At 37.9% G+C, this 26,987-nt stretch overlaps 1 protein-coding gene across 4 annotated transcripts in view; it reads left to right on the top strand.

Annotated features, from left to right (window-relative positions):
* The window catches only part of plcb4.L (phospholipase C beta 4 L homeolog), a 119,234-nt gene extending 99,253 nt beyond the window's left edge, over positions 1-19,981 (top strand). For 2 of the 4 annotated variants that reach the window (XM_018262489.2, XM_041562427.1), the window contains exons 32-39: positions 2,627-2,742; positions 5,863-5,938; positions 11,855-12,030; positions 12,967-13,068; positions 14,639-14,696; positions 15,514-15,600; positions 15,933-15,969; positions 17,240-19,981. In XM_018262489.2, coding sequence (XP_018117978.1) covers positions 2,627-2,742; positions 5,863-5,938; positions 11,855-12,030; positions 12,967-13,068; positions 14,639-14,696; positions 15,514-15,600; positions 15,933-15,969; positions 17,240-17,328 — 741 coding nt within the window. In that variant the 3' untranslated portion in view covers positions 17,329-19,981. The remainder of the gene's footprint in view (positions 1-2,626; positions 2,743-5,862; positions 5,939-11,854; positions 12,031-12,966; positions 13,069-14,638; positions 14,697-15,513; positions 15,601-15,932; positions 15,970-17,239) is intronic. The other 2 variants (XM_041562428.1, XM_041562429.1) reach the window with 2 other exon arrangements.
* The last annotated feature ends 7,006 nt before the right edge of the window (positions 19,982-26,987 follow it).

The raw sequence follows: 26,987 nt of genomic DNA, 5'->3' as shown, positions 1-26,987 counted from the left end.
TGCCTGAGTCTCTCCCTGCTCTGGGCTCAGATTACAGTAGAGAAGGGAGGGGGTGGGGGAAGAGGAGCAAACTGAGCATGCTCTTGCCCAGGGCAATGAGGTTTAAGCTGAAGGCAGGAAGTCTGGTACAGAAGCCCATGTGTACACAATAGAAGGAAAGAAATGTGCTGTTTGACAGAGGACTCAGAGCAGCATTACTTTGGGGGTTTACTGGTATATTTAGATGGACCTTTCTGATAAGGCTTACTTAGTTTTAACCTTTCCTTCTCCTTTAAGTTTTATAGATCCAGCTCAACCATCTTTCTGCTGCTCCACATCAGTTCCACTGTTTCATTGTGTCCCACACCTACATGCTCCATGGATTCCTACTCTATTTCACCTTGTCTTATCCTCTGCATTCTCATCCATATGCTAAACCATGGATACAGTATATGTTTTGCAAATATCCCCTTTTCTGTGCTCTTAGAAATATTTCCATGGCTTTACTGTGCTGAGCCGTTGACTGACTAAATAAGAGCCATCAGATTCCTTTTATCTGGCAGCCATTCATGGATTTTTATTGCTACTATTATGATTGAAATTACATAGATTGCTGTTGAACACCGGTACTTTTTATCACAGGCTTGAAATGTGTGTTTCTGAATGCAGAGAATAGGCAGTTGTCATTGTGTCATTCTTTGTACTAAAAAGTATATATATATTGCATGCAAATTTGATTCCATATGCCATCCACTCATCTGTTCCACCATAAGCCTCCTCCAGCCTTAGCCCTGGAAATACAAATGCTCATCTTGTAGGGGGTCTCAGTGACCCAAATGCCCATCTATTTTGGACCCAAATGTCACAATAAAAAGTGAAATATCAATCGTATACCCAATAGGCCCAAATGAAATTTATAGCTGTACCTTTCAAGCTAGCTATGTAAGAACTACCTCTAAGAGAAACTGAAATGTTAAGAAAGTCCATTTATTCTGATCTCTCTACTATCAAAGGGTATTAGTATTTAGAAAAGGATCACCTCGTGATTAATGTGTATAATTACATTTTGTTATAAATTAAAGCTGTATACAGGTATTGGATCTTTGATCCAGAAAGCTATTTTTGATTGATTTGCTATTTCTTTTTTATTATAATTCAGTTTGGCTGATTCACTGAAAGTGGTAACCAGAAATCAGTTTTTATCATTCCGCTAATGTAAACCCTATATGCCCCCAAAGCTTGTACTTGATATTGACTTATAAACCCTTGTTTATGGTAAAATAATCATATTGGGGTTTCCAGTGTTTAAAGGCCAAAAGGCAAGGGGCTCCACATTTGAGAAAGGACCCTTATCCAAAACATCTAGGGCGTATGCATTCATGAAAAACACACTTCCCTTGAAAAACAGTAGATTCTCTATTAGTTTATTGCTGAGATTGTAGATTGTAAAGCCAACTCAAGTTCCTAAATATGTAATAATTATGGCATCTACTGTATAATGTGCCGTCATTTATAGCTTGGACTTGGGAAGAACACGAATGCACCTCTGCTTGGTTGCCAGTTGCTGAAGTTTACTTGTAAAGCTTTTAATTGTGTTTATATGAATGAATATTGTATTGTAGAAAGTCAATGAACTCCATTAAAGCCTGAAGAAGATGGAAGCACTTCCATAGCTATTGGACTTTGCTCAGTAGAAGTCTTGTTATACTCTATGGTTTTCCTAATCCTATTTTAAATAATCAAGCAACCCAAGTTTTTCAGTATACTCAAAGTAGAAATATATCTTTTATTGTTAGACTCTATGCAGTTCTTGCAATGTAATAATCAGATGTTACAAAGATCATTATTTGGGGAAATTAATGGGAACATAATTTTTCTTTTCTTCCTTGTACGTTTCAAGTCTTGTACCTTGAAGGGTTGTAGCTTTCCATCTACATGGAAAACTGAAAATCAGCAAGATAAATAACCAGCTGCAATATTTTGCATAACTTTGCATGTGTCAGATCGATCCTGATGGGGCTATTGGATATTGTTGTGTCAGAATTCATTTAAACATTAGTATGGCTGCTTATGTAGGTATTACCAAGGATTATAGTAAAGAACCAACATATTTCGTGTCATAGGTAAGATAGTGATAAATAGAGATGTAAATAGGGGGTCATGTAGTTGTTTGTGAGAAGCAGTAAGGGGTGTTAGATAGATGAGGATCTGGTGATAAACGGAAATTTATTTGAGGTGGGGGACAGACTATAGGGATCTATTTATGATGTGCAAGTAGGTGCAAAGTGGAACCTTCCATAGCTCATATTACTTAGACACCATGCCAAGCCCACTGTGCTGTGAGTTGTGAGACTAGAGATTCCTTGAAAAAAGAATCTGGGAGCCCTAACTGATAAAGCATTTTTATTAAAACACTCTGTTGTAGAAAGGAGCTCAACACCAACTTCATGGTAGGTATGACCAAAGGTTTGAATCTATTCATTGCAAAAGCAGTGTTCTGTAATGTAATGAAGTCAAAGGTAATGACATTTACAGTTCCTCTGGAATGAAGAAGATAATTGAAGTGAATGGGAGATGTTGAGCAGTATTAGTTAAAGAGCCGAGTGTTGTGCTAAATGTCTAATCAAACCAAGATACTGTTTTCCAGGAGCAAAGCGCTATGCAGAAGTTACAGTGCACACAAGTTGACAAAATAGTGGCACAGTTTGACAAAGAAAAAGTATCTCAGGAGAGGACCTTAGAGAAATCAATCAAGAAGAAAGGGTAAGAGTGACATTGGTTAAAACCCAAACTACAGTATAACAGGTTCCAAATCACAACAAAGAGTCTTCCAAGACTATGAACTGCCAGGAGACATGTGCTCTGATTAGGACAGATACACAAACCTGGCAAGTGTAGATAGGTGCTAACAAATCCAACTAATATTGAATGGATTTTAGTCATATGCAGATGATATTTTTTTATAATTATTTCTTTTTTTTTTAAACTGGGAATAGTGTTTTTGTTCTTGAAGGATGGTACCATTGTGCCCCCTACACGAGCAACCCCCCAGTCCCTTGGCAGCCTTGGATCAGCCACCTCAAGCACCCCTAATAATTATTATTATGGCATACTTAAACAGCAAGCACTCATATTAATTTAGATTTGTTTTAATTTGTACAAATACACAAAATCTCAAACCCTATGTAACAGTTGTGTTTTGTTTGGTATTTTCAGTTCTTTCAGTTGCCCCACTCTTTAACGGGTCTTTTCTATAGTCTTGGTTCCTGATTCAAGGGTTAACGGTAAAGCATTTGCCTTGAATCATAGGGGGAAAAAAAATCAAATTTATCGGCTTAGTAGCCAAGGGTACCACACTTCTGTACATTTGCATATTTAGGAACCCTTTGATGTTTAATTAGTTGATCCTACCATTTGAAATGCCTGAAAAAAAATGAATGAATTTATAGAATAGGTGATCTTTTAATAGATTCATAACTATAAAATCCTAGCATACACTGAAAACAAATGTCTACCAACAAAAGGTCCCTTGATCTAAATATTGATCGCTGGCGAGATTCTATATCAAGAAATGGCAATACCAATCATTTAATTACCCAGCAGGTCTGTATTTACCACTGTGACTTTATTCCTACTACAGGGAAGAGATCCATTATCTAGAAACCCATTGTCTAAAAATTCCAGTTTATGGCATGTCCATCTCCCATAGAGATAAAAAAATAATTAAAATTTTTAAAAACGATTTCCTTTTTCTCTTCAATAATAAAACAGTAGCTTGTACTTGATCCCAACTAAGATATAATTAATCCTTATTGGAGGCAAAACAATCCTATTGGGTTTAATTAATTTTGAAATCATTTTTTAGTAGATTTAAGATATGGAGACCCAAATCATTTATCTGAAAAACCCCAGGTCCAGAGCATTCTAGATAACAGGTGGGATATATTATCTGGAATACTTGGGACCTTGAGTATTTTTTTTCCTAAATATGGAGCAGAATGCATTAAAAGCAAAATTATCCCCATTATGTCATGAGCTCATTCAGATGAGTTGGGTTCAGACATACCTCTTTCTTTAGATTTATTTGACTTCTGGGACCCACTTTCCAACCCCCATTAGGCTCACAGAGTTATTCAACCCCTTCCTCACCTTGTTCCATTGTGAAGTGATGGATTGTGGAGTTTGAACTCTCTCTGATTTTCCACTGTGGGACCTTAAGTCCCAGACTCTTATCACGTCACAGTGGTACAAGTTGACTAAGGGCCTAATGGGGGTTGGAAAAAGGTTTTAGAGGTCATGGTGCAGAGGCAGATTATTATGGGAACCTTTCAATTTGTAGAATCAGGAATGTCAGTTTAAACATTTTTTTGAAAGGTTAATGTCTATTTAAAACACCCAATCAAATTTGTCATCAGTGTGTAATTATGCAGCTTAGTTACCATCAACTACAAGGCACTTTGTTCTTATTAATATTATTAAAGAGAAGTAACCCACAAATGAAGACGTAGTGACATTGACAGTGGCATTGCTGTATATCAGAACATTCTGGAAAACAGGTTCCTGGATAAAAGACCTGACACAGGTGATAGAGTGCTGTTGGGAAACCAAAACACTCCACTACATGTAAATTAAAATTAAAAGCGTTTCAGTGGTATAACTAATGATTGATGTTTTCCTTTTTATAACTGAAGGTGAATTTACTAAATTCATTAAATAAATCCAGATCTATTCATTGACGTTGTTTAGGATTATAGAAATTAGTTACAAAAAGTTGTTTTTAGCTTTAAAAGAAAAATTCTTTTTGAGGATTAATAGAACAAACTGAAATTCAAAATAGACGTAAAACGGAGACTCTCATGTTTTTTATCAAATCAAAGATCTTTTCAGTTCTGCAGTCGGTACTGCCTTTTCTTGGAAGTGTCCGTTTCGGTAATTACACATCAGATCAAAAATTCTTTTCAAAGCCAGACCTGCCAAAGGGAAAATGAAAGATATAAAAGTTTTATGAAAGTGTATTTTGTAATATTTATAGTGGCCAAGTGGAAAGTCGTTGACTTTGCTGAGCCTATTTATTCTTTGTAAAACATATAGAGAATACTGTACCCCTTTTTTAAAATATATGAGCTTATAAGGCCATATAACTTCTTCCAAGATGACTTCTACAGGGTTATTTACTAAACTCTGAATGCAAAAATCACAAAAATAATGTTGGAATCACGAATTGGAATTTGAATTTTTTAAAAATGGAAAAGTCCGAATCAGAAAATCCGGCATCTCAGACCTGTTGAGGTTGCATATACAGTAAGTCAATGGGAGAAGTCCCAATGATTTTTTGATGTGCGCTGGGTTTCTTGCAATACCCCGACGTTTTCAGAGTTTTCGGGCAAAAAATATTAGAAATCGTAAAAATAGGATTTTATCCCGCAAAGCAAATTTTTTGGAAAATGTAGTACTAAATAAGTGTAAAAAACCAGAGCAGATTTGGTCGGAGTTTGCAGCAGAAAATGTTGAGATAAAATCGGACTTTGAGAACTAACCCCCCTAATATCCTCATAATTTATAACAGGGGTACATCATTTTTTTAAATAAACGTCAGAGAGGCCTAATGACATCACTAAGCGCCGATTATAACTGATGACATCACTAAGCATTATTTTTAACAGAGAATTCATGACTCTTGCACATTATATTTTATTGTGGTTGCAAATACTCTTTCATAAATAGTCAGGTTTCCTATAATCAGGCACATTGTAGAAATACAGATTTTTCTGATCACAAAAACATCCAGATTATTGTCGTAATCCATCAAACATTTGGCAAGTAACTAAGACATGACTTATTTGAGGAGAGGAAACTAACTGTGGAACATATTTTGCCATTTAGAGCAAGCCACTGTCTTGAAATGAAGAAAGAAACAGAAAATAAAATTCAGGTATTAACTTCAGATCATAAATCCAAGGTAAGAGATTGTTCCCCATCATTCACGTAGCTTTCCATTCTGACTCACGCCAATCCCTTGTGATTGCTCACGACTAACAGCACATTCGTAGTACGTGGAAAATCTGTAGGGCGAAAAAGCAACTAACAATTCCAGTCTACTACTTTTTTTTATGTTTTTTTTTTATCTCTCCTTTTCTGCCATAATCGTCCTCAAAAAACCTTGTAGCAGTTTTCAGTATCTCAGATTGACTTGATGGAAAATGAACTAAATGTGAATGACTGCGGCGCTTCTCAATAGACTTGAAGATTTACATTCACATTAGAAGCAAAATGGTATTTAAAATAAATAAGTAAATGGGAATTAAAACCTTGCTTGGAATAAAGCTGGTGCAGCTAAGGGAAAGTCAAATCAAGAAATGAAATATTGAAAACTGAGCTATGAGGTTTTTTTTCTGTTCCCATCAATTTGTGTTTGATCTGTGTGACATTCATTAAAAGCTTTTAAGGATTTGGTGTGGTTTGGTGATTTGTATTTCATATCTATATCTATATATGTAAGTGTGTCGTTTGGTGGTGGTTTATATTCCTGGATCATATAATAAATAAGGATGCGCTAAATCCATAATATTTGTATTCGGCAAATTATGAATCCTCCAAAAATAGGTTTGTCTGAATATTGAACCAAAACAAAAATGTAAAGTCATGTGACTTGAAGGGTTCATCTTATCGTTATTGGCTGAAACCAGATTCTGCAAAAAGTGCTCCACGAAATCCTGGTTTCAGACTGTCCCTAATCATAATGCATTAGTGTAAACGTTGAACTGTATTGTTAGAAAATGCTATTTACAATAGAGACATTAAGCGGGTGATTTGTCAGTGTTCGAATTTTGAAATTTTGCCACAATTCGAATTTTTTTGCACAAAGACTTACAAATTCAAATTATATTTTCAAAAACGCAAATGCTTAGTAAAATAAACAAACACAAAAAAACTCTGAAAACTTAAATGTAAAACTTTGGCATCCAAAAGCTTGCGAGTTCATGTAGAAGAAGTCAATGGGAGTTGTCCTAGGCCATTTTTAAAATTTGTTATTTTCAAGTTTTTCAAGCTTTTTTTTTAGCTAACTCAAAAAGCAGACATTTGAGTTGTTCAAATTGTGAGTTTATTAAAAAAAAAACTCCAAAACTTCACACATTATATTTTTGATAAAAATTGGCAGAAATGGGCAACAGGCATTACTCCATGTTTTTGTGCTGTGACTCGATGTTAGGAGATCAGACTATCATAAATTAGAGATAAATATTTTAAAATATTAAATTAAAATATAAAATACTTTTGGGAAATTCCCAACCCTTATGACCCATGGACAGAGCCCTTGTGCCAGGCAATAGTCATTGGGCTCATTCTTCATCTTGTTGGTGCTAAATGCAAATGACACTGCTGTGAGTCCTGTATTTAATGGCTGCCATAGACAAACATTGAGAACAGGGCTCCCCAGGCCGTTGTGCAGCAGTGAGAATGTGAATGGCTGGACAGAGTTATAACGGATGCCCTTGTGCCGCCCTCTCAGGTGCCCAAATGCAGGCACTTTGCCCTTTCAGATGAGGCAGTCCACATGATAAGAAAACGGGGGTCTTTGTACCGTGTCACAACCTCCATGGGGGCTCCCTGGTAGCTGCTCAAGCCAGACAGGCCATTCTGTAGCTTTAATCTTGTGTAGCACAACCGGAAGAGAGATTTCATTGATTAGACTAATGACCCTCAAGGACAACAAAAAGTAGGACATTTAGTCCCAAAAGGAAATTATTAGATACGTCAAAGATTTCATTGGGTTACTAAATCATTTTTCTTGTTAAGTGCAGAATTAGAATAATGCATGGAAGCATTTCATTGGTTGCTGGGGGTTGTAAGGTAAGAGCGAAGCTTTGTCCATGTCCTTGCAGATCCCTGAATGAAGCCCGTGTTGGTGGTCAGCTAGAAGCAGATACTGGTGTCTGCATTAGTCTATATATAATATATATCATATCACACAATAGAATTAGGTGGGATTCCAAGGGTCTGGCATAGGTGCAATAATCTGTGACCTTGTTCTAACACACAGAGCCACAAACCCACCCTTGAATCAAATGAAGCAGTCGTATATATGATATATTCTAAGTGCTCATTTCACGGGTTTGGTTTTGTGAGATGCTGAGAGTTTTATTGGAATACCTTATTATTGGAAGTTCTACAAAAGGCTGTGCTGTACTGGGTGTGATAGACAATGTAATTATCCTACCGCACACCTGTAGTTCACCAATCCTGCAAGCTGGTGGTGCGTTCCTTCCGTTGACCCGGCCGGGTCCCTTAGCAACCAATGTGTAAAAGAAACGGATCCGCACACACACCGATTAGTGCAGTTGGGGATTATCCCCTTTTATTCAGCCACCAAACATCAATGTTTCGGGGGGGGGAACACCCACCCTTCATCAGGATGATAGACACATCTTTGCATTTACCACTTTTAATCACCATTGCCCTCACTTCTCCCATGCCTCTGTCGTTCATTCCGTTCAGTGGAATTTGTGTGTACTTTGTTTTATTTCTACCTTCAACTAAAACTAAAGTGTTTGGACCACCTTTCTTAAGCCACGTATCTTAAGGACCACCTATCTATCCCTCTCAGCCACCACAGTTACTCCTCTTTATACCCTTGGTGCAGTATTTCACCCATAATCTGCATTTATTCTACACCCGCTAACTTCATCCAGCTGGCAAACTCATGAAGAGAAACCCCTATCAGTGACTTTACTCCTTATCTTCAGCAGCATCAGTGGATCTCCCTTCTCTCAATATGATACCTAAATTATTTCCCTCTGTGCCTCACCCCATCATATACTGACACCACCTCCTCTACCTTCCATTATTGTCACACATCACACTAATCTCATGATACTTGTTCTCCACCCACGTCCCCCTTCCATCACTCCTTTGTTATATAAGCAGTTCATCTGATTTATGTCAAGTCTACGCTATAAATATTACAGGGTTCCACAGTAGAAAGTGGTTGATGCAGTCCCCTTGTTTTCCATACAGTTCTACTCTATAAAAAGCCTTGGTAAAGCCATTTACTGCTTACATTACAATCTACTGTCTGGAAATAACTGAAATGATTTCTATAAAAGGCTCTTCATCTTCCTGTTGTGCTTCTGGCTGAAATGATGTGGCAATAAACATTCCATTTTATTTCAAAGAACAATGTTAGCACTTTGATTAATATTACTATATTGGAATGTGCTTTTACTGTGACCCATCCCTCGAGGATAACCAGCAAGTTAAATGTAAATGTGCATTGTATAATGTGTTCTCGACCTCACAGTATGAAGCTCAACAGAAGTTATTCTGAAAGCCTAACTAATAGAGCCTCCCTAGCAAAACTGCTTTTTTTGGCCAAAACTGAACTGAATGTTTTGAGTTTAGCACCCTTCTCTCCTTCTCTGCTGTTGGCCCAACAAAGGCCTAAAGAAAGTGTTACAAGTGAGACTATTGTTGATTTTGATTCCTTGTCCTTTAGTGGTGCCCTTGATCTGATATCATAGTTAATAAATGTAGTCCCCATTCCTTTAGCGACTTGATTTGCTTTTCCTTGTGTTTATAATTCTGTACAAACATTCCGTCTTGGTAATGGCAGGAGCACTCATTTCTCATGTGGTCACATTACACTCATTTTCTATTGCCTGGGGTGCAAGTGCTAGAGAGTTAAGGGACGAGTAGGATCCTCATTGAAAGGAGAAGTTTTAACAAGTAATGCTGCTTGGAGAATCCATCCCTAATACTGACCATGTTTGTACCCTTGCTAACGTGTTGGAGTATGCTGGGAGTATGCTGCGAGTATGCTGGGAGATTTGATTTGCTTCCTTTCTTGTACCCTGCGCATGGGTAACAGACAATTGGTTTGCGCCTGTACTGTAAATTTGCATATTTCAATGAATTGCAGTTCCTATTGCAAACTGTGCATCAACTTAAATGTACACCAGACTCCCACGCTGATCTGTTTGTTGGAAATGCAAAAGCTCACCATATAAATGGGCTTATGTAAGTAGCAGTTCAGTGAAATTTTGGGCAGCCATACGTTGGAATGCACTAAGGGAGCAGGACCTGCGTACAGTTATGGGACCCATTATCTGAAAACCCGTAATTCAGAAAGCTCCGAATTACAGACAGGCCGTCTCCCATAGACTCCAATTTATCCAAATAATCCAAATTTAAAAATGTTTTTTCTTTTTTTGTTTTTTCTGTGTAGTAATAATAAAACAGTAGCTTGTACTTGATCCAAACTAAGATATAATTAATCCTTATTGGAAGCAAAACCAGCCTATTGGCTTTATTTAATGTTTATATGATTTTTTAGTAGACTTAATGTATGAAGACCCACATTATGGAAAGATCCATAGCATTCTGGATAACAGGTCCCATACCTGTATGTCTGTAACTCTTTGTTCATTCAGTCTCTGATTTGACTCAGAATAGCCTTGAACTGTTTCCCCATAGTGAGTTACAGGAGAAAAAGGTGTAAAAGCTCATCAGCCAATCCAGTTGAGCCTGCTTGTTACAGCAGGGCCTTTATTACACCACTCCATGGCCCTCCCACCATTAGAGGGTCCTCCAATTTTGGACCCAAATGGGGGTTAACAAAAGCCAAAAGATAGAAGAAACCCAAGATAGAAGAAAAGCGAAATTGACATATACAATTCTGTATTGAACAAAATGCAAATAATGGTGCAGACAAACTAGGTTTCCCAGGCTGGAATCCATAATATATTAAACAAATAAAATACTAGTAAAACACAACCATTCAAACACTTTAATAAATGATTAACAATTTGACTGACCATTGTACAGACCCCATCAGATAGTTTCCACTGGGTGGTGTATCTGCCTCCAGTAAATGCCTTTGAGCAGCATTTCATCATGTTCAACACTTGGGCTTCTGCAAAGACACTGACGTCAGCAGCAGAACATTTCTTATGTTATGGATCATTATATTATGGATCATTTACTGATTTGCCTGATATTTGTCTGTATCATTATTGTGTTGTCACGTGGAGGAGAGTTCCTGCCATTTACACAGCCTGCCTGTTTATGTCGCTAATCCTATTTGCTGTATAGACACAAACCATGATGGGGTTTATAAATGCAATGTCCAGATATGGACAAAATATTTGGGGTTTTTTTGTCTTATTTATTTTCCCCGCAGTTTATAACAAATATAACCCCCATGTCTAATGGTAAAACTGTTAAATGATCAATTCAGTTTCCATCTACAGATCTAGAACATCTTGCTTTTGAGTAATATGGTTTGAGAAAGGAATTTTTCAGCATTACAGTAAATCATGCCTAATATCTCTTTTTCTCTCTTTATTCTTCCCTGTTATCTTTGGATAGATTGCTACTGTACAGACTCTCTCCAGCTAATGTAATTAGAGATCTAGAAACCTTAAGGTTCTGGCCACACGGGCAGATTTGGGGAGATTAGTCGCCTGGACAAATCTCCTCTTCTTCGCAGCGACTAATCTCCCCGATCTGCCTTCCACTGGCTAAAAAGTAAATCACCTGGGGGCAGGCACACAGAACACTTTGTTTTCTCTAGTCGCCCTTAATTGCCTCACAAGGAAACATTGGCCGACTTTGGAAAAAGAAGTTCTTCATGTGTCTGCCCCCAGGCAGTTTACATTTTGGCCGGGGGAAGGCAGATCGGGGAGATTAGTCGCCGCGAAGAAGAGGAGATTTGTCGCATGGCGACTAATCTCCCTGAATCTGCCCGTGTGGCCAGACCCTAACTGTATCTTAACAGCACGGCCAAAACTGTTGGGTCTTTTGATCCTTTTTACTTTTTTTTTTTTAGTTTTAATGGAAACAGTTTGCTGATGGTATTAGTATATTTCTGTGATGCTAGGTGAAAGATATTGTGGCTCAACATACAAAAGAGTTCACAGAAATGGTGAAGACACAGAGCGCTGAAGAGCAAACACTCCGAGATCTCCATTTAAGCCAACAGTGTGAGCTACTCAAAGAGTTACTGCGCGGGATTCACACACAACAAATGCAGCAACTCAAGCTGACCCATGATAAGTGAGTATATACAACTCAATACCAGCTCCCACAATCGGAAAATGCTAGAATATTAGTCAAACTAATATTGGTATGAAGAAAAATAATAATATGATGTTTAGGGTACCATCATTTAGACCATGGAAACATAAATTTCAAATTTGTATTAGTTGTTTCATCTGCTGTTTAGGCTTCATTTGTGTTGTAGTCTTCTACAATTTCTTTTTCAGCCTTGTAAGTGCCTGTGTAAGCCTCTAAAGAAACCTTCTTAATGCCACTGGGAAGACAAAACAGAAAGGAATAAGTCAGGAACTTCACCACAGAATGGCAATAATCCCTATTAAGACTCTACCATTGGTTCCCAAACTGTAGGGATGACTTCCTTAAATGGGGCTCAAAGCAGCAGCTGATGGGCCCTGCCTGAAAGCCAGTTAGGATGAGATATGCCATAAAATGTTTATTCTCCTTGATATTTTTGGAGGTCTAAATTGAAGGTGGTCAGAGTGACCAACCATAGCCATAGATATTCTTCACACTGTGACTGAATGGCTGAAAGAACAAAGTTGTCATATATTCATAGGCCAATATTAGGCCTTAAAGGGAAAACATGAACAATTCTAAAAACCACTGGCCCCAACATTTCTTTTTCACAGTTAAAACTAGATGAGATGTAATTGGTTAAAAAGGAAAATTCAAGCAGATCATGAAGTCCCATTGACACATTCAACATCTTCAGTCAACCTGGCAAGGGAGGGGAATCCGTAAGAGAGACTCAGTAAACAATATTGTGTGGCCATCCGCAACTGTGGTGCAATCGTGCACTTTATAGCTCTCCTGAAAAACGGTCTAGTCCTAAAAAAACGTTAATGCATTCTCAGTCACAAACTACTGCCTTATATGTATGAACAATCATTCGGGGGACTTACAGTTTTACATGTATATTTTTCCAAACTAAAGGGAAAGCAAGGAGATGAAAGCCAACCAAGCAAAATTGTCCATGGAAAACTGCAAAGCCATAAGCCAAGATAAATCTATCAAAAACAAGGCTGAAAGAGAAAGGTGAGCGCTCTTTTTGGGGGGTTCAGGTTGTGTATCTGAAGAAGTAAACTGTGTCTGTGTGGGGGGGTTTATGGAAACACAGGTAATGGGGAGTTGTCTGTAGCGTAGCAGTTACCAGTGGTTGTTATTTCTTCTTTTAACACTTTAACTGCTTGATATTGATATGTATTGTCAGCCAACGTGTGGCACAGCATAGATCAAAGAGTGACCCAAAATGTGAACAACATCAGCTCTCCCCCCAACAGACAATGCCTTATTAGAATGTACTTTCTGCAGCAGGCAAATGGTTAACCATCATGTGTGCCTCCTAAATCCTCATGTTCCTTCCCCGTTCCTCCATGTCTGCATTCAAGTGAAGAAGAAGATGGCGGAGGTGTTGATTGTTTCTATGCCTGAAAGTGGGGGTTGTACAATAGGAAAGCTCTGCACTGGCTGCTGTATTTTTGCTTCATGTTTTCCAGTGTATGAGTGTAAATGCCTTTCCTCTCTGCAACCCCCAGAGTATCAGTGCACATTTGATCCTTATTAAATATTCTGCATCATTTCTGAAATAATCAAGTTCATCTTCACTATTCCTCTCTCAGCATCTCTTTCTCCTCATCCTGTTATCACTCAAATAACTGATTCCAGTACAAACAAAATGTAACAAAATAACTGCCTTTTGCACAAATTCTGCATGTAGAGAGACACGATGTCTGGTGAGTTTAATAGAGTGACCTCTAATACATCTTCTAGGCAAAAGGAGCCCCCCTATAAGATATATTGGATGTAACTGTCAATGAATATCTGACACCCAACTGCTGCAAGAAGAGAGAATTAGTGAAGATAAACTTGATTATTTCAGAAACGATGCAGAATATTTAATTGATTGTATTTAGGAAAGTTTCTTATTTCAGTATGCTGAAGCTTATATTAAATTTTCATTTTTGCGAGAGTCCCCCTTTAAATTTGTTTGTGGAAAGTACAAAAATGTTGCAGTTTCCCAGATGTTTCTCATTTTATTGGCGAATTTCTATTAAAAAGATCTTCTTCCTAAAAGGAGAAAGTTACCCCAAGATATTATGAGGTCGTTCCTGAAGTTCTAGGGATGGAAAAGGTGCTTCTGCTAGCCCTGTACCCTAATTTCAAAAAGATTTAAGGGGAACTAAAGGCTAAGGACTTTGTAATAATGAGTATTTAGAGGTTTCTTTTCTCCAGTTCTTCCAGTTCCTGTGTTGGGTCCAATGACCCAGAGGCCTCAACAACCAGAATCCTCCTGCATAGAAACCCTCCCAATCCAGTGCTATCACTGTACGGGTCTCTGGAGGGGCGTTGCTAAGCCCAGCATAGACATGTAACCAACTGTGAGACAATCACTGCACCCTCCTTTAGACAACAAGAACAGGAATACTGGATATACAATTCATCCTTGAGGGTGCAGTGTAATAGTCTCAGAAGCAGCAGAGACCCCAGAAAGCACCCAGGACTTCTATCTGCATTGATTGATGTTCATTGACATTCTCTTAGCTACATAGTGTTCAACTCCTGCATTATTCTAATATTTTGTTTGACTTTCATTTTTTATTTACAGGCGAGTGAGGGAACTGAATAGCAGCAACACAAAGAAGTTCCTTGAGGAGCGAAAGCGGGTGAGTTGGGTGGATCCTTCTCAATGATGCTGGCACTGGAATTCCCCATGTAACTGCATAATGTCCTAACTACTATGTAGGCATGTATGTAATGTATATATGTAATGTATATAGAGCTATTAAATATGTCCCCCTGATCAACACTGGTTCAAGGACTGACACAGAGTAATGACAGTATCCTCATGCTTTTCTTGTGGATGCCCCGTATGTAATATTGGGTATCGGTGCAACGTAAAAGGGATTTGAACATGTGCCTGGGATACTCTAGGATACTCTCTGACCTGGTGTAGAGGGCGCCCTCTAGTGTCAGCAGTGCTACATAGCAATTAACATGTTCTACCAACAACCAGGTAGCATTTTAAACTGCATTCTTGAAAGAGAGAACGGGAGGGCAGATCATTCCAAAACTATAAGGAAAGTCTAAACATACATATGGCCACATAAAGGGGGACAACCCCTTTAATATATAGCGCATGCCGTAGTCAATAGCCGCTATAGGCTTCACCAAAACACTGGTACATGCAATAGCGTTCATTTTGCCGTATCTAGCGCAATTCTGGTAGGTGCAACTTGTGGTAGGTGCATCGCCGCGATTACACTGAAATTCTGTAAGGTGGGAAAAACATGGCAATTCATTGCTTTACAGTTGTAACGAGTCTCTTGGCATCTATGATGTTTCCTATCATTTCTATTGCACTGTAACTGATTTTGCAATTATGTTTCCAGGGCATTTTATTTCCTAATATTACTGACCCCTTTAACAACCCCCAGTCACAACGGAACTTGCTGTTACATTAATGTCCTTCGTTTGTTTTAGCTGGCAATGAAACAGTCAAAAGAAATTGATCAGCTGATTAAAAACCAACAGGAACACATGGAGATCCTGGAGAAGCAGAATGAACAGGTACAGACACTGGAACTCCCAGCACAGGACCAGAATTAGGGTGCAACATGCGCCCCACACAGAATAAGGAAAATATATAACTAAAGGATGATATTACCTAAACTAGCCAAAGTAAAAATGTACCATACTCAATCCAGTTACAGGTATTAGATCTATTAATCTGTAATCTAGAAACCCATTATCCAGAAAGCTGTAAATTACAGGAATGCCATCTCCCATAGACTCAATTTTAATCAAAAAAGTTTAATTTTTGATCTCTGTATTTGTGTGTTTATTTTGCTTCATATCATGTGGCATCATTTTGACATTCCATGTTATTTTTGTACATACAGCATATGAAAGCGTGTCATGCAGTGTCTCAGTCACAAGGTATGGATGCTCTTCTCTCATTTTCTGCTCTTCTCTCACCTTCTCTTTTCTCACCTTCAGCTGTTTTCTCATCTTCAGCTCTTCTCTCACCTTCTGCTCTTCTCTCGTCTTCTGCTCTTCTCTCATCTTCTGTTCTTTTGTCACCTTCTGCTCTTCTCTTGTCTTCTTCTCTCACCTTCTGCTCTTTTCTCATCTTCTGACCTTCTCTAATTTTCTGCTCTTCTCTCGTCTTCTGCTCTTCTCTCACCTTCTGCTCTTCTTTCACCTTCTGCTCTTCGCTCACCTTCTGCTCTTCTCTAATCTTCTGCTCTTCTCTTACCATCTGCTCTTCTCTCATCTTCTGCTTTTCTCTGCTCTTCCTATTAGATATGGGTGCCCAGGTTCTACTATCTGACTGGTTAGACTAAAGTAAAGGATATAATTATGTTTGGTTCCAAGCCCCCCAAAATTGTCATGTGATGTCCATAGTGTGTTAACTTGATTTTTTCCTCCACATACAAGGTTAACAAGATTGGCAATCAGCATTAGGAGCAAAAAAAAAGCTCCAACAATGCTGACATTTGTTATTAGGCAAAACATGTTTCAGTATTTAACTGGATATTTAGTAAATACAACCTGGTCAATCTGAGTCATCTGTTTTGCATCTCTCATTGTGTCACTCAGAACCACTCCGGTCCTCCTATGTCATTCAGATTCAGTAACTCACATCCATTCTGATTGTCCTGTGTAGTCATTTCTACAGCAGCCAAACTGCATGTTACATTCAGCCATTGAGTTTACCAGCCAGTCTTGCAATGCATTCTGTCAGGCTCCAACTCACCCAGTCATTCAGCAGTGCTTCAAAAACTGTGGGACTGGGCCCAACTGGGGGACCTGGAACAGTTGGTGTGGGCTCAGCCTGAAGACCAGTTAGATTGAGATATAAGGAGAATCCCTATTTGGTCTTGTACAAGCTCCTAGATGTTTTGTATGAAGGTCCAATAGAATTGGATTTTGGAGATAAACACCTGGCTGTTGTTCTGTATATATGACTATTACAGCAAAGTTTGTTTATATCTCAAACCTTGTTTTGAGTCAAGATAGTCCCTTACCATTGATTCAATCTCCAAGTGGGGGCTTTAACCAAAAAAAAACCTACAACTTTATAAGTTAGAATATTTGTTCAAGTAAGGCTTTGTGTTTTTTTCTATACATGTTTCCTAATGTTACAATGACACTCTGCATATGTTGTCCCATCAAAATAACATGTTCTTCTTGATTTGGGCCTAAGGCAAAGGAGATGCAGCAGATGGTGAAGCTGGAAGCAGAGATGGACCGCCGTCCAGCAACTGTTGTGTAAAGCTGCAGACTGCAAGCTGAAGAGAAGGAATCCTCTGCTCTTTCAAGAACACTGTAAAATACTGACCCCAAACACTGAAGCTGAAGCATGCTCTCGTGCTGCGCTATCCGGCCTAGCAACACATAAATAGGCAACTTTTTACATTTTAAGATGGGCATGGTTCCTTTTAACATTCTGAGCACTATTGATATTTATGCTAAAGGGAAAAAAAGGAATACTGTTTAGGCAGATGTTTTTTAAGAAGAGTAATACGTTTGTTAATATCATTTGTTTTATTCTTTTTACTGTCACTTTTTAGCAATTTTTTTATTTGGTGGCGTGCATATGGAGAACCATGGTGCTGGCATCAAACATCAAGGAGACAAACCATGAGCTAGTTACCTATATGGTGTATTCCAGGAGCACCAATTAGTGTTGTGGCAGAAGATACTGTGCATCTGGTTGGCCAACTGCACATGGAAAGCTTGTGCTTGAGCTGAGTATATATGATGGCTCTTCTGTGTTGACCATACCTGGCAAGCACAAGCTATAGAGCATCCCCCATATGCCACTCTCTTAAGCAGTGGCCTGGGAAACCAATGACTTTGTATTACTCCAAATAGAGAGCAAAATGCTCAGCGAGGGTGTGTTTGCTCATTGCCTATGGAATCCAAGCAATTTCCTAATTTTGCACCATGACACTTTTCCATTGATAGGTCTTATTCTTTAGTCTACACACTGGTACGTTTAGACTGTTAATTTACATATAGTAGAATAAAGGGATTCAGCAATATCCTACTTGATACTACTGTGTAAAAAAAAATCACATTTGGCACCAAAGATATGTAAATTATTCAGTTTCTGTAAAAGTAAATGTCTGTTTATAATTTTATTATAAACGTAATATTTTAGATGCCTTTAAACCACTAGCTTTAATTATTTAATGGGAGAGTTTATTCAATCCCCCCCCCCAACCTGGAAGAAAAATTTTGTAGCAAGCTTTTAAGCAATAAATACAGCGTGGACCTGCCCATATGAAATGAGTGCTCAGATGTTAATAGGATCGTGCATTAGGCACTTTAAGAAAACGTTTACATCCAATATTGTACAGAAGTTAAATGTTGATTTTAATGCTGCAAATTTCAGATGTTACAGTGTATTTTAAAAGATAGTTAAAATGGGAATGATAAAGGTTTGTAACTGTGAAGATGTATAAAGTATTTATACATATAAATATATATATATATAAAGATATATATACTTGTACGCAAATATTGTAGAATATTCATGTTAATGCAGGGAGAACACTTTGTAAACTTTAGCTGATGTTTGCATGTTATACACTGACCCCCTGCTGGTTATGCACAATACCATAGCCATGTTGTATTTCTGTAAATGTATCACACCGTTGTACCACTCTTAATACCCAACAGGTTTTTAACACTGCAATGATGTGTCCATTCTAGTTTTGTGATTTTTGTACTTACTGGAAGTCATGGGAGCAGACAACCTGTTGTAGAGCTACAAGTCCCGTCATAGGATTTGCCATTACAGGTTTCTATCCATTGGCTCCTTTTCTATACAAGGCCACAACATGAATACTGTATGCAGAATTTCAGGCCGAGATTTTGTGTTTGTTGCCGAGTTGATGTGCATGGTCCCCAAGCCTGTGCCATTTCTAATTACTGAGCAAATGCATGTGCCAGCCATTCACTAGTAACATATCCATGGTGCCAATAGCTTAGAACAAACAAATCTGCTCGCTTTGGGATTCCCAATTCAAGCAGACTTACCATGGGATCCCTTTTGATGTTGAGCCCCATTTTTAGGAAGCTGGTCATTTAAATATAGACAAGTGCAATAACAAGTAACCAGTTTCCTTTAATAATGACACTTCTTATTCGTTTTTAGTGTCCTTCCTATTATAAGGTCATGGCCTAGTGCAAGGCAAGTTTCTATACTCCCTGTAATGTATCTTGATCAAATAAAATGTTGTTGTATATTTACACAGATAAATATTAAATATCACATTTGCCAATCTCTCCCCCATTCTGACCTTGGTGATGTCCGGTGTATTGGTAGATAATTTACCTTTTTGTGCCTAAGCCCAATGGTTACTGGTCTCTGTCTTCCACAAACTCACTATTGCCTTTGATTCTATGAAATACTCTTTATCTGTGCTCTGGGACAGTCTAATGTGAGACTGTCATTGTGCTGTCTTTGATTCTGTGCTTTGGGTTTATTTTATGGGCAACACCATATGGGGCTTTTGTGTTTCTGTTTGGGGGGGCCACAATTTAAAGAGAAGAATGATTATTGTTGAATTTGATTTCTATTCTAGTGAGAATAACCCTGCTTCTGGTGCCAGTATGGCAATGGGCTATAATGGAAGGCCAATCCCAGCAACTCTCGGTGGCACTGCTGCTCTATAACCTGCTCATTTTCAGTAGCGTGGCTTTCAGAAGAAAAGCTGAATTCAGCAGTATCCTACACAATCTCAAACCGGCAATGCAAACATCAAGTATATATGTAGTCAGCTGTTTTATGTGTATTTATCTTTTAAACACAGCCTTAAGCAACTGACCATAGCCTTCTATTTTATATTGGTGCATAAAATCCTGTTTTTATGTTTATCTTGTATGGATGATGATTTTTTTTTTAATTGTTTTCTTCAATAAATCTTTTGGTGTTTTATAGCGCTGCTCTGTTGTGCGACAGTATTCAGAATGAATTCATCAATGCATCTCTAGTTGAGGTCTAGGCCACACACGGGAGCATGGCAGGGACAAAATATAACATGGACTGGTTGGTAGCATCAGAAATAGGCTTCATTGTAATTAATATACAGTACCATACATCATTGTAATTAATATACAGTACCATACATCATTGTAATTAATCCAGGTCTCTCCCCCATGAAAGCTGGTGCGGCAAATGGCCAGTGGCACACGCTGAGATTTCAGGCATTTTGCACTATGGAATTTCCACCATTAGCCCCTATGAAAATTGCTTGCACTTATAAGGATTCTTACAGTGACCCTTTTAGGCGAAAACTCCCTGAAATCAGAGATTCTTGTGTTCTCAGGCAATTTTCAGAGGGGCCATTGGAAGGTGATTATGGACATTTTGGTTCCATGTATTTCAACATTTCACACACAGATAAAAGCACCCATCATGCCTCTGTACTTCTGAATCTCATACATCTATTGGATGTTCTCACAAGACCAGACCTCTACATTATTTTGTCACACAAGGGAAGCCAAAACCCTGACTATAGAGGTCAGGAAAATGAAAAGACAATTGTGGTGTATAAAGCCAAGTAAGGCACATTACTGATATCATAGTGAACTATAATGGTTGGAGCAAGTCAATAGCCAGTTAAATTCCTGTCGGAGGTGTATAGTGGCATGAAATTCCCATGTCTACCTAATATAATAACCCTAATCAGGAAAGTAGTTATGTTTTGCGTATTAAGGACAACTGCCAAAGCAGAAAACCAATTTAGCTGGCACACAATGTGCAATACATGGAAGGAAGAGTGAATTCTGTGGCACCAACTCCTGTAAATCAGAACAGAAGACCTCCACTTGTCCCATGATTCCTCAGCTGCTTTACTGACACAACTGAATATAAACACTCAATTTGCACTTTTTACACTGAAAGTAGAACATAGTCACCTTCAGCCCATATATAGGCACAAGACGACTGACGGGTGGTTGGGCTGGAAAATGTATTAGAAGAACAAGAAACAGCAGCTTAGAGAAGATAAAGTAAAATCAGTGTCTTCTATAGACGTTTTACTTAACTAAAAAGGACACTGGCACCATATATATAATTAGTGCCACCCCCACAAAACAAGGGGCCAGTAGCAACCTATCAGCAGTTCATTTTGAAGTGCAACGTTTTGGGGCAAGCCCCTTTGTCAAGCATGCTTGACAAAGGGGCTTGCCCCGAAACGTTGCACTTCCGGTAATAACATTTTGCAAGGTTTTCACCTGCAGTCACATCTTATGTGCCAGTGTGCCTTTTCTCAGTATCTGATTTGAGGTTGCCGGTTACCTCTATCACTGAGCACCAAGTGGATTTGGATATATCTGCACAGACTGGTGTGCGGGAGAAATCACCATTTCTAGGGCAGATCAGGGCATGGCCTAAAAACATTCATTTTTAATAAAAAAGGGCAAATGTATCAAAATGTGATACATACCCCCTTCAGTTCCTTGTCCCACTGTCTCATTAAATCTTTTAACTCTATTCACTTCTCATATTTATATTGATATTTTCACAATGATGATTTAATCCTCAATCATCTCTCAGTTTCTAATATCCATGTTTCCTCACTCCTTTAAATATTTGTATTGCTATAAATATCTCTAATATTAGATTTATAATATGAATATTTCTATAGATTTGTAGCGCTATAAATATCTCTAATATTAGATTTATAATATGAATATATCTATAGATTTGTAGCGCTATAAATATCTCTAATATTAGATTTATAATATGAATATATCTATAGATTTGTAGCGCTATAAATATCTCTAATATTAGATTTATAATATGAATATATCTATAGATTTGTATTGCTATAAATATCTCTAATATTAGATTTATAATTTGAATATTTCTATAGATTTGTAGCGCTATAAATATCTCTAATATTAGATTTATAATATGAATATATCTATAGATTTGTAGCGCTATAAATATCTCTAATATTAGATTTATAATATGAATATATCTATAGATTTGTAGCGCTATAAATATCTCTAATATTAGATTTATAATATGAATATATCTATAGATTTGTATTGTTATAAATATCTCTAATATTAGATTTATAATATGAATATATCTATAGATTTGTAGCACTATAAATATGTCTAATATTAGATTTATAATATGAATATATCTATAGATTTGTAGCGCTATAAATATCTCTAATATTAGATTTATAATATGAATATATCTATAGATTTGTATTGTTATAAATATCTCTAATATTAGATTTATAATATGAATATATCTATAGATTTGTATTGTTATAAATATCTCTAATATTAGATTTATAATATGAATATATCTATAGATTTGTAGCACTATAAATATGTCTAATATTAGATTTATAATATGACTATATCTATAGATTTGTAGCGCTATAAATCTCTCAGTATGCCTTCTAAACCACCACTCCACTCATTTGCTATACACATCTTCCTGTTGTCTTTACTTTAAAAAGTTGACGAATAATCAGTTTGTCTACAAGAACAATTTGATTTCTCATGAATGTAAGGCTTTGGTTATGCTCAGTCTGATGGACTTGCTAAAGGTATAAAGATGTGTATTATTATGTGTGTGTGTAGCTAGAATACTGGCTGGCTTTGTGAAAGAGCAAAAAGTCAAATTGTAAATCCAGCGATCAGACACACGTGACCCTTACTAGGCTGGGGTTAAAAAAATAGACTCTTTAAATTAATTACAGTTATGAAAGAATTCAAAATAACCTTGTAAACCACACGAGCAGATTCCCCAAACTGTCTTTGCGTGTCTTCCCACCCACTATAATGAAAAGTCGCCTGCGCTAAAGCACACGTGGTGCTTCGTTTTCAGAAAGTCGCCCGAATTTTCCTCGTGAGGTGACTGAATCTCCTTGAATCTGCTTGTGTGGACTGACCCATATAAATCATGTGAATGCACAAGTGAATACAGTTAAACTGCCATATACTGCAATATCTTCTCGCTTTGAGAGGTCACTGAATGAGCAGATCTAAGCCTGATAAGGCCACCCCCATTCTGGGCCACATTGGAATGATCCAATTAAAGTGTCAGTAACAGAATGAGAATGCTATACGTATGCAATTTGTACTACTCTATATATTATATTATATCTATTATAGAAAAGCTTTGTAGATTCTGAAACCAAAATATTGTATTTTGTGTGATTCCATGCCCTCACCTATAAAATTTTCTGATGACACCCACGGAGGCTACATTATTCCCTCTATTGAACTCACAACTCTTGTTATAAAGTGCGGGTAATACAAATACAGACGGAAAAGCTCATATGGCCCCAAAAGTGCCAGAGGAACCCCCTATCATCATCATTTATTTATAACAAATAGGGAATAAATGGTGGATAACAAACAAGGGTTACAGATACAATAGGATTAGAGGGCCCTACAAATTAGACTTTACAAAGTAAAGGTTAGGGTAAAATTGAAATATTAGGATTTTAGAATCAATATGTGACTTATGATACAACAATGATTGATTAATTAAGGTACATTGAATAAGCTTCTTTAGACAGGTTGATCTTTTAAGGTGCTCCATCTCCTGCAGCTGTGTGAGACCCCTGGAATATGTGGGATTCATCCAGAAATAACTTCCCAATGGGATCTGGTTTTATATAATCTCCTTATGATGCATCACAAAGCTTTGCTGTTTTAGATTTATTATATATATATATATGAGTTGATTTATGTGCATAAAATGAACTGGTGGAAGTCAGTTTTCTACACAGAGGAACCTTCTCAATAAGTCACAGGAGATACAGTGTCACAGTGATGTCCTTTGAGTAGGACCCAAACATCGACTTACACCAGTACATTTTATGCAAATAAATCACCTCCCATAGGTCTTACGTGTCCTTCATACTGATAGTACAGGTCTGTGTAATAATAAAACAGTAGCTTGTGCTTGATCCCAACTAAGATATAATTAATCCTTATTGGAAGCAAACCCAGTCTATTGGCTCTATTTCATGTTTATATGATTTTCTATAGACTTAAGGTATGAAGATCCAAATTATGGAATGATCTGTTATCCAAAAAACCCCAGGTCCCGAGCATTCTGGATAACAGGTCCCATACCTGTAATAATAAAACAGTAACTTGTACTTGATCCCAACTAAGATATAATTAATCCTTATTGGAAGCAAAACCAGCCTATTGAGGTTATTTCATGTTTATATGATTTTCTAATAGACTTAGGGAAGATTTATCAAAGGTCGAGGTGAATTTTCAAATTGAAAAAAAAAAAATAGAATTTTGAGCTATTTTTTGTGTACTTCGACTAGGGAATAGTCCAAATTCAATTCCAAAAAATTAGAAAACTCAAATATCGAAATTTATCATGTAATGAAAAAATTCAACTTTGACCATTCGCCATCCTGCCGAATTGCGGTTTTAGCCTATGGGGGACCTCCTAGAACCTATTTAGAGTCAATTGGTAGACTGAAAAAATCTAAAATTTTTATTAAAAATAATTTATTAAAATAATATTTATCTAAATCACTTTATTTATTAAGAGGGGAATTCTACAAACATTATTTATTTATTGTACTAGCACTTTCTTATCATAATGTTTTAGATCAACAAATGGGATAAAGATAGGGTTAGTTACATTTTCAAATTAAGGTAATAGTAAATATTTTAGTAATTCTACCTATTTACACAAGTACGTGGGACAATCATCTAGTTTTGTTTTTGAATTCTCAATAGAGACCCTTGCAATAGAATCGTACTACCAAAAATTGATAAATAAGGGGTGTGCTTTTGTTTTCTTAAAGGAATTGTTCAGTGTAAAAATAAAAACTGGCTAAATAGATAGGCTGTGCAAAATAAAAAATGTATGTAATATAGTTAGTTAGCCAAAAATGTAATGTTCTGCCATAACTGTGAGTGTAATTTCTATAGTAAGTGTTATCTGTAGAACGGGTTATATTCTCTGCACTGCTGCACAGAGATGGGTCGGAGACCCTTGATGTGCTGCGCGTTACTCCCCGATCCTCCAGCGGCTCCTGTTGGACAGAGGGGCCGAGGGGAAGAGCCGGGAGCGCTCGGGTGAAGCTGCACAAGGTGAACACTCTGGTACAACACGAGCCGACCCCGAGCTGTGATTTACGCCCCGGGGTCGGACTTCTTGTCTCGGGGGCTCCAACCGGCACAACCGCGTGGGAGACTGAGCCCGGCACGTGACGCGGTTCCTCCGGGACTGAGAATTAACGCCGAGCGACCCCCGGGGCACGACAGGGAGACGAAGCCGCTCTCTTTCACCTCCCGCCGGGACTCTATGGACTAAACCGAGGGGAGCCTGTAGCTCTGATTTCTCCCGACCCCTGGAATCTCCAGTACAGACCAGTGGAAAGTCGCGGTATCTCTGGGCTGCCCCAGCCCGCACACCAAACTGAATCTATTGCTGGAGGGCCCCTCTCAGAAAGCAGGGGGCCCGGGTAATCAAGTAAGTGCGGCATGGCGGGGCCCCCCTTACCCTCGGGGCCCCCTACAAATCTCCCCCCTGATGGCGGCCCTGCCTGTAATAATAAAACAGTAGCTTGTACTTGATCCCAACTAAGATATAATTAATCCTTATTGGAGGCAAAACCAGCCTATTGGCTTTATTTCATGTTTATATGATTTTCTAGTAGACTTAAGGTATGAAGATCCAAATTATGGAAAGATCCATTATCTGGAAAACCCCAGGTCCCAAGCATTCTGGATAACAGGTCCCATACCTGTAATAATAAAACAGTAGCTTGTACTTGATCCCAACTAAGATATAATTAATCCTTATTGGAAGCAAAACCAGCCTATTGGGTTTATTCCATGTTTATATGATTTTCTAGTAGACTTAAGGTATGAAGATCCAAATTACAGAAAGATCCATTATCTGGAAAACCCCAAGTCCCAAGCATTCTGGATAACAGGTCCCATACCTGTAATACAGTAGCTTGTACTTGATCCCAACTAAGATATAATTAATCCTTATTGGAGGCAAAACCAGCCTATTGGCTTTATTTCATGTTTATATGATTTTCTAGTAGACTTAAGGTATGAAGATCCAAATTATGGAAAGATCTTTTATCTGTAAACCCTTAGGTCTTGAGCATTGTGGGTAACAGGTCCCATACCTGTAATAATAAAACAGTAACTTGTACTTGATCCCAACTAAGATATAATTAATCCTTATTGGAGGCAAAACCAGCCTATTGGCTTTATTACATTTTCAACATAAACTTAATGAATACTGTTTGTGCTGAACACAATTTTTGCCTCTTGTTTTATTTAAGAAATATCTATGACAGGGGTGTCCAAACATTTTGCAACGAGGGCCAGATTTGGTGAGGTGAAAATGTGTGGGGGCCGACCATTCAGCCTGACATTCTTTGAACTCTTAACACCATTTAACTCATTTAAACAAGCAATCGTGTAGCCATAGCAGTAATATTTGGGCACATTAGTGATCTGCCACTTGGTCTATACTGCTGCCTGTGAGCTGAAGGGGTTAGTAATAGACACGTACTGGAACGTAGTGACGCGCCGCTCTCAATTGCACTGGAGCTGGGGGGCCACATTATTATTAATTTCATGCTGGAGCCCGAGGGCCAATGTAAATTTTAAAACGGGCCGCAATTGGCCCCCGTGCCTGACTTTGGACATGCCTGATCTATGGCTTTTGCTATCTCTGGTGCAAAAGAAAAAAATGAAAGCAGGTTGACTTTGGCATTTCCTGTCACTTCCTGGTTCTGACGAGCAGATATAAAGTGAGAATGTGCTGAGAAACCCTCTGATAATAAGCTGCGCAAAGGCTTTATCTTAGGGAAGGGAGGGGTTTGTTTTGTTTATTGGGAGAGGGGCTGGATGTTCAGTGAAAAAAAACAATTTCCAAATTGTGCTTTATAATGCCAAATGAAAGAATA

This window comes from Xenopus laevis, chromosome 5L, assembly GCF_017654675.1.
Source record: "Xenopus laevis strain J_2021 chromosome 5L, Xenopus_laevis_v10.1, whole genome shotgun sequence".
In the NCBI taxonomy this organism is placed as follows: Eukaryota; Metazoa; Chordata; class Amphibia; order Anura; family Pipidae; genus Xenopus; species Xenopus laevis.
The sequence above is the reverse complement of the archived record's forward strand: the minus strand, read 5'-3'. Positions and strand labels throughout refer to the sequence as shown.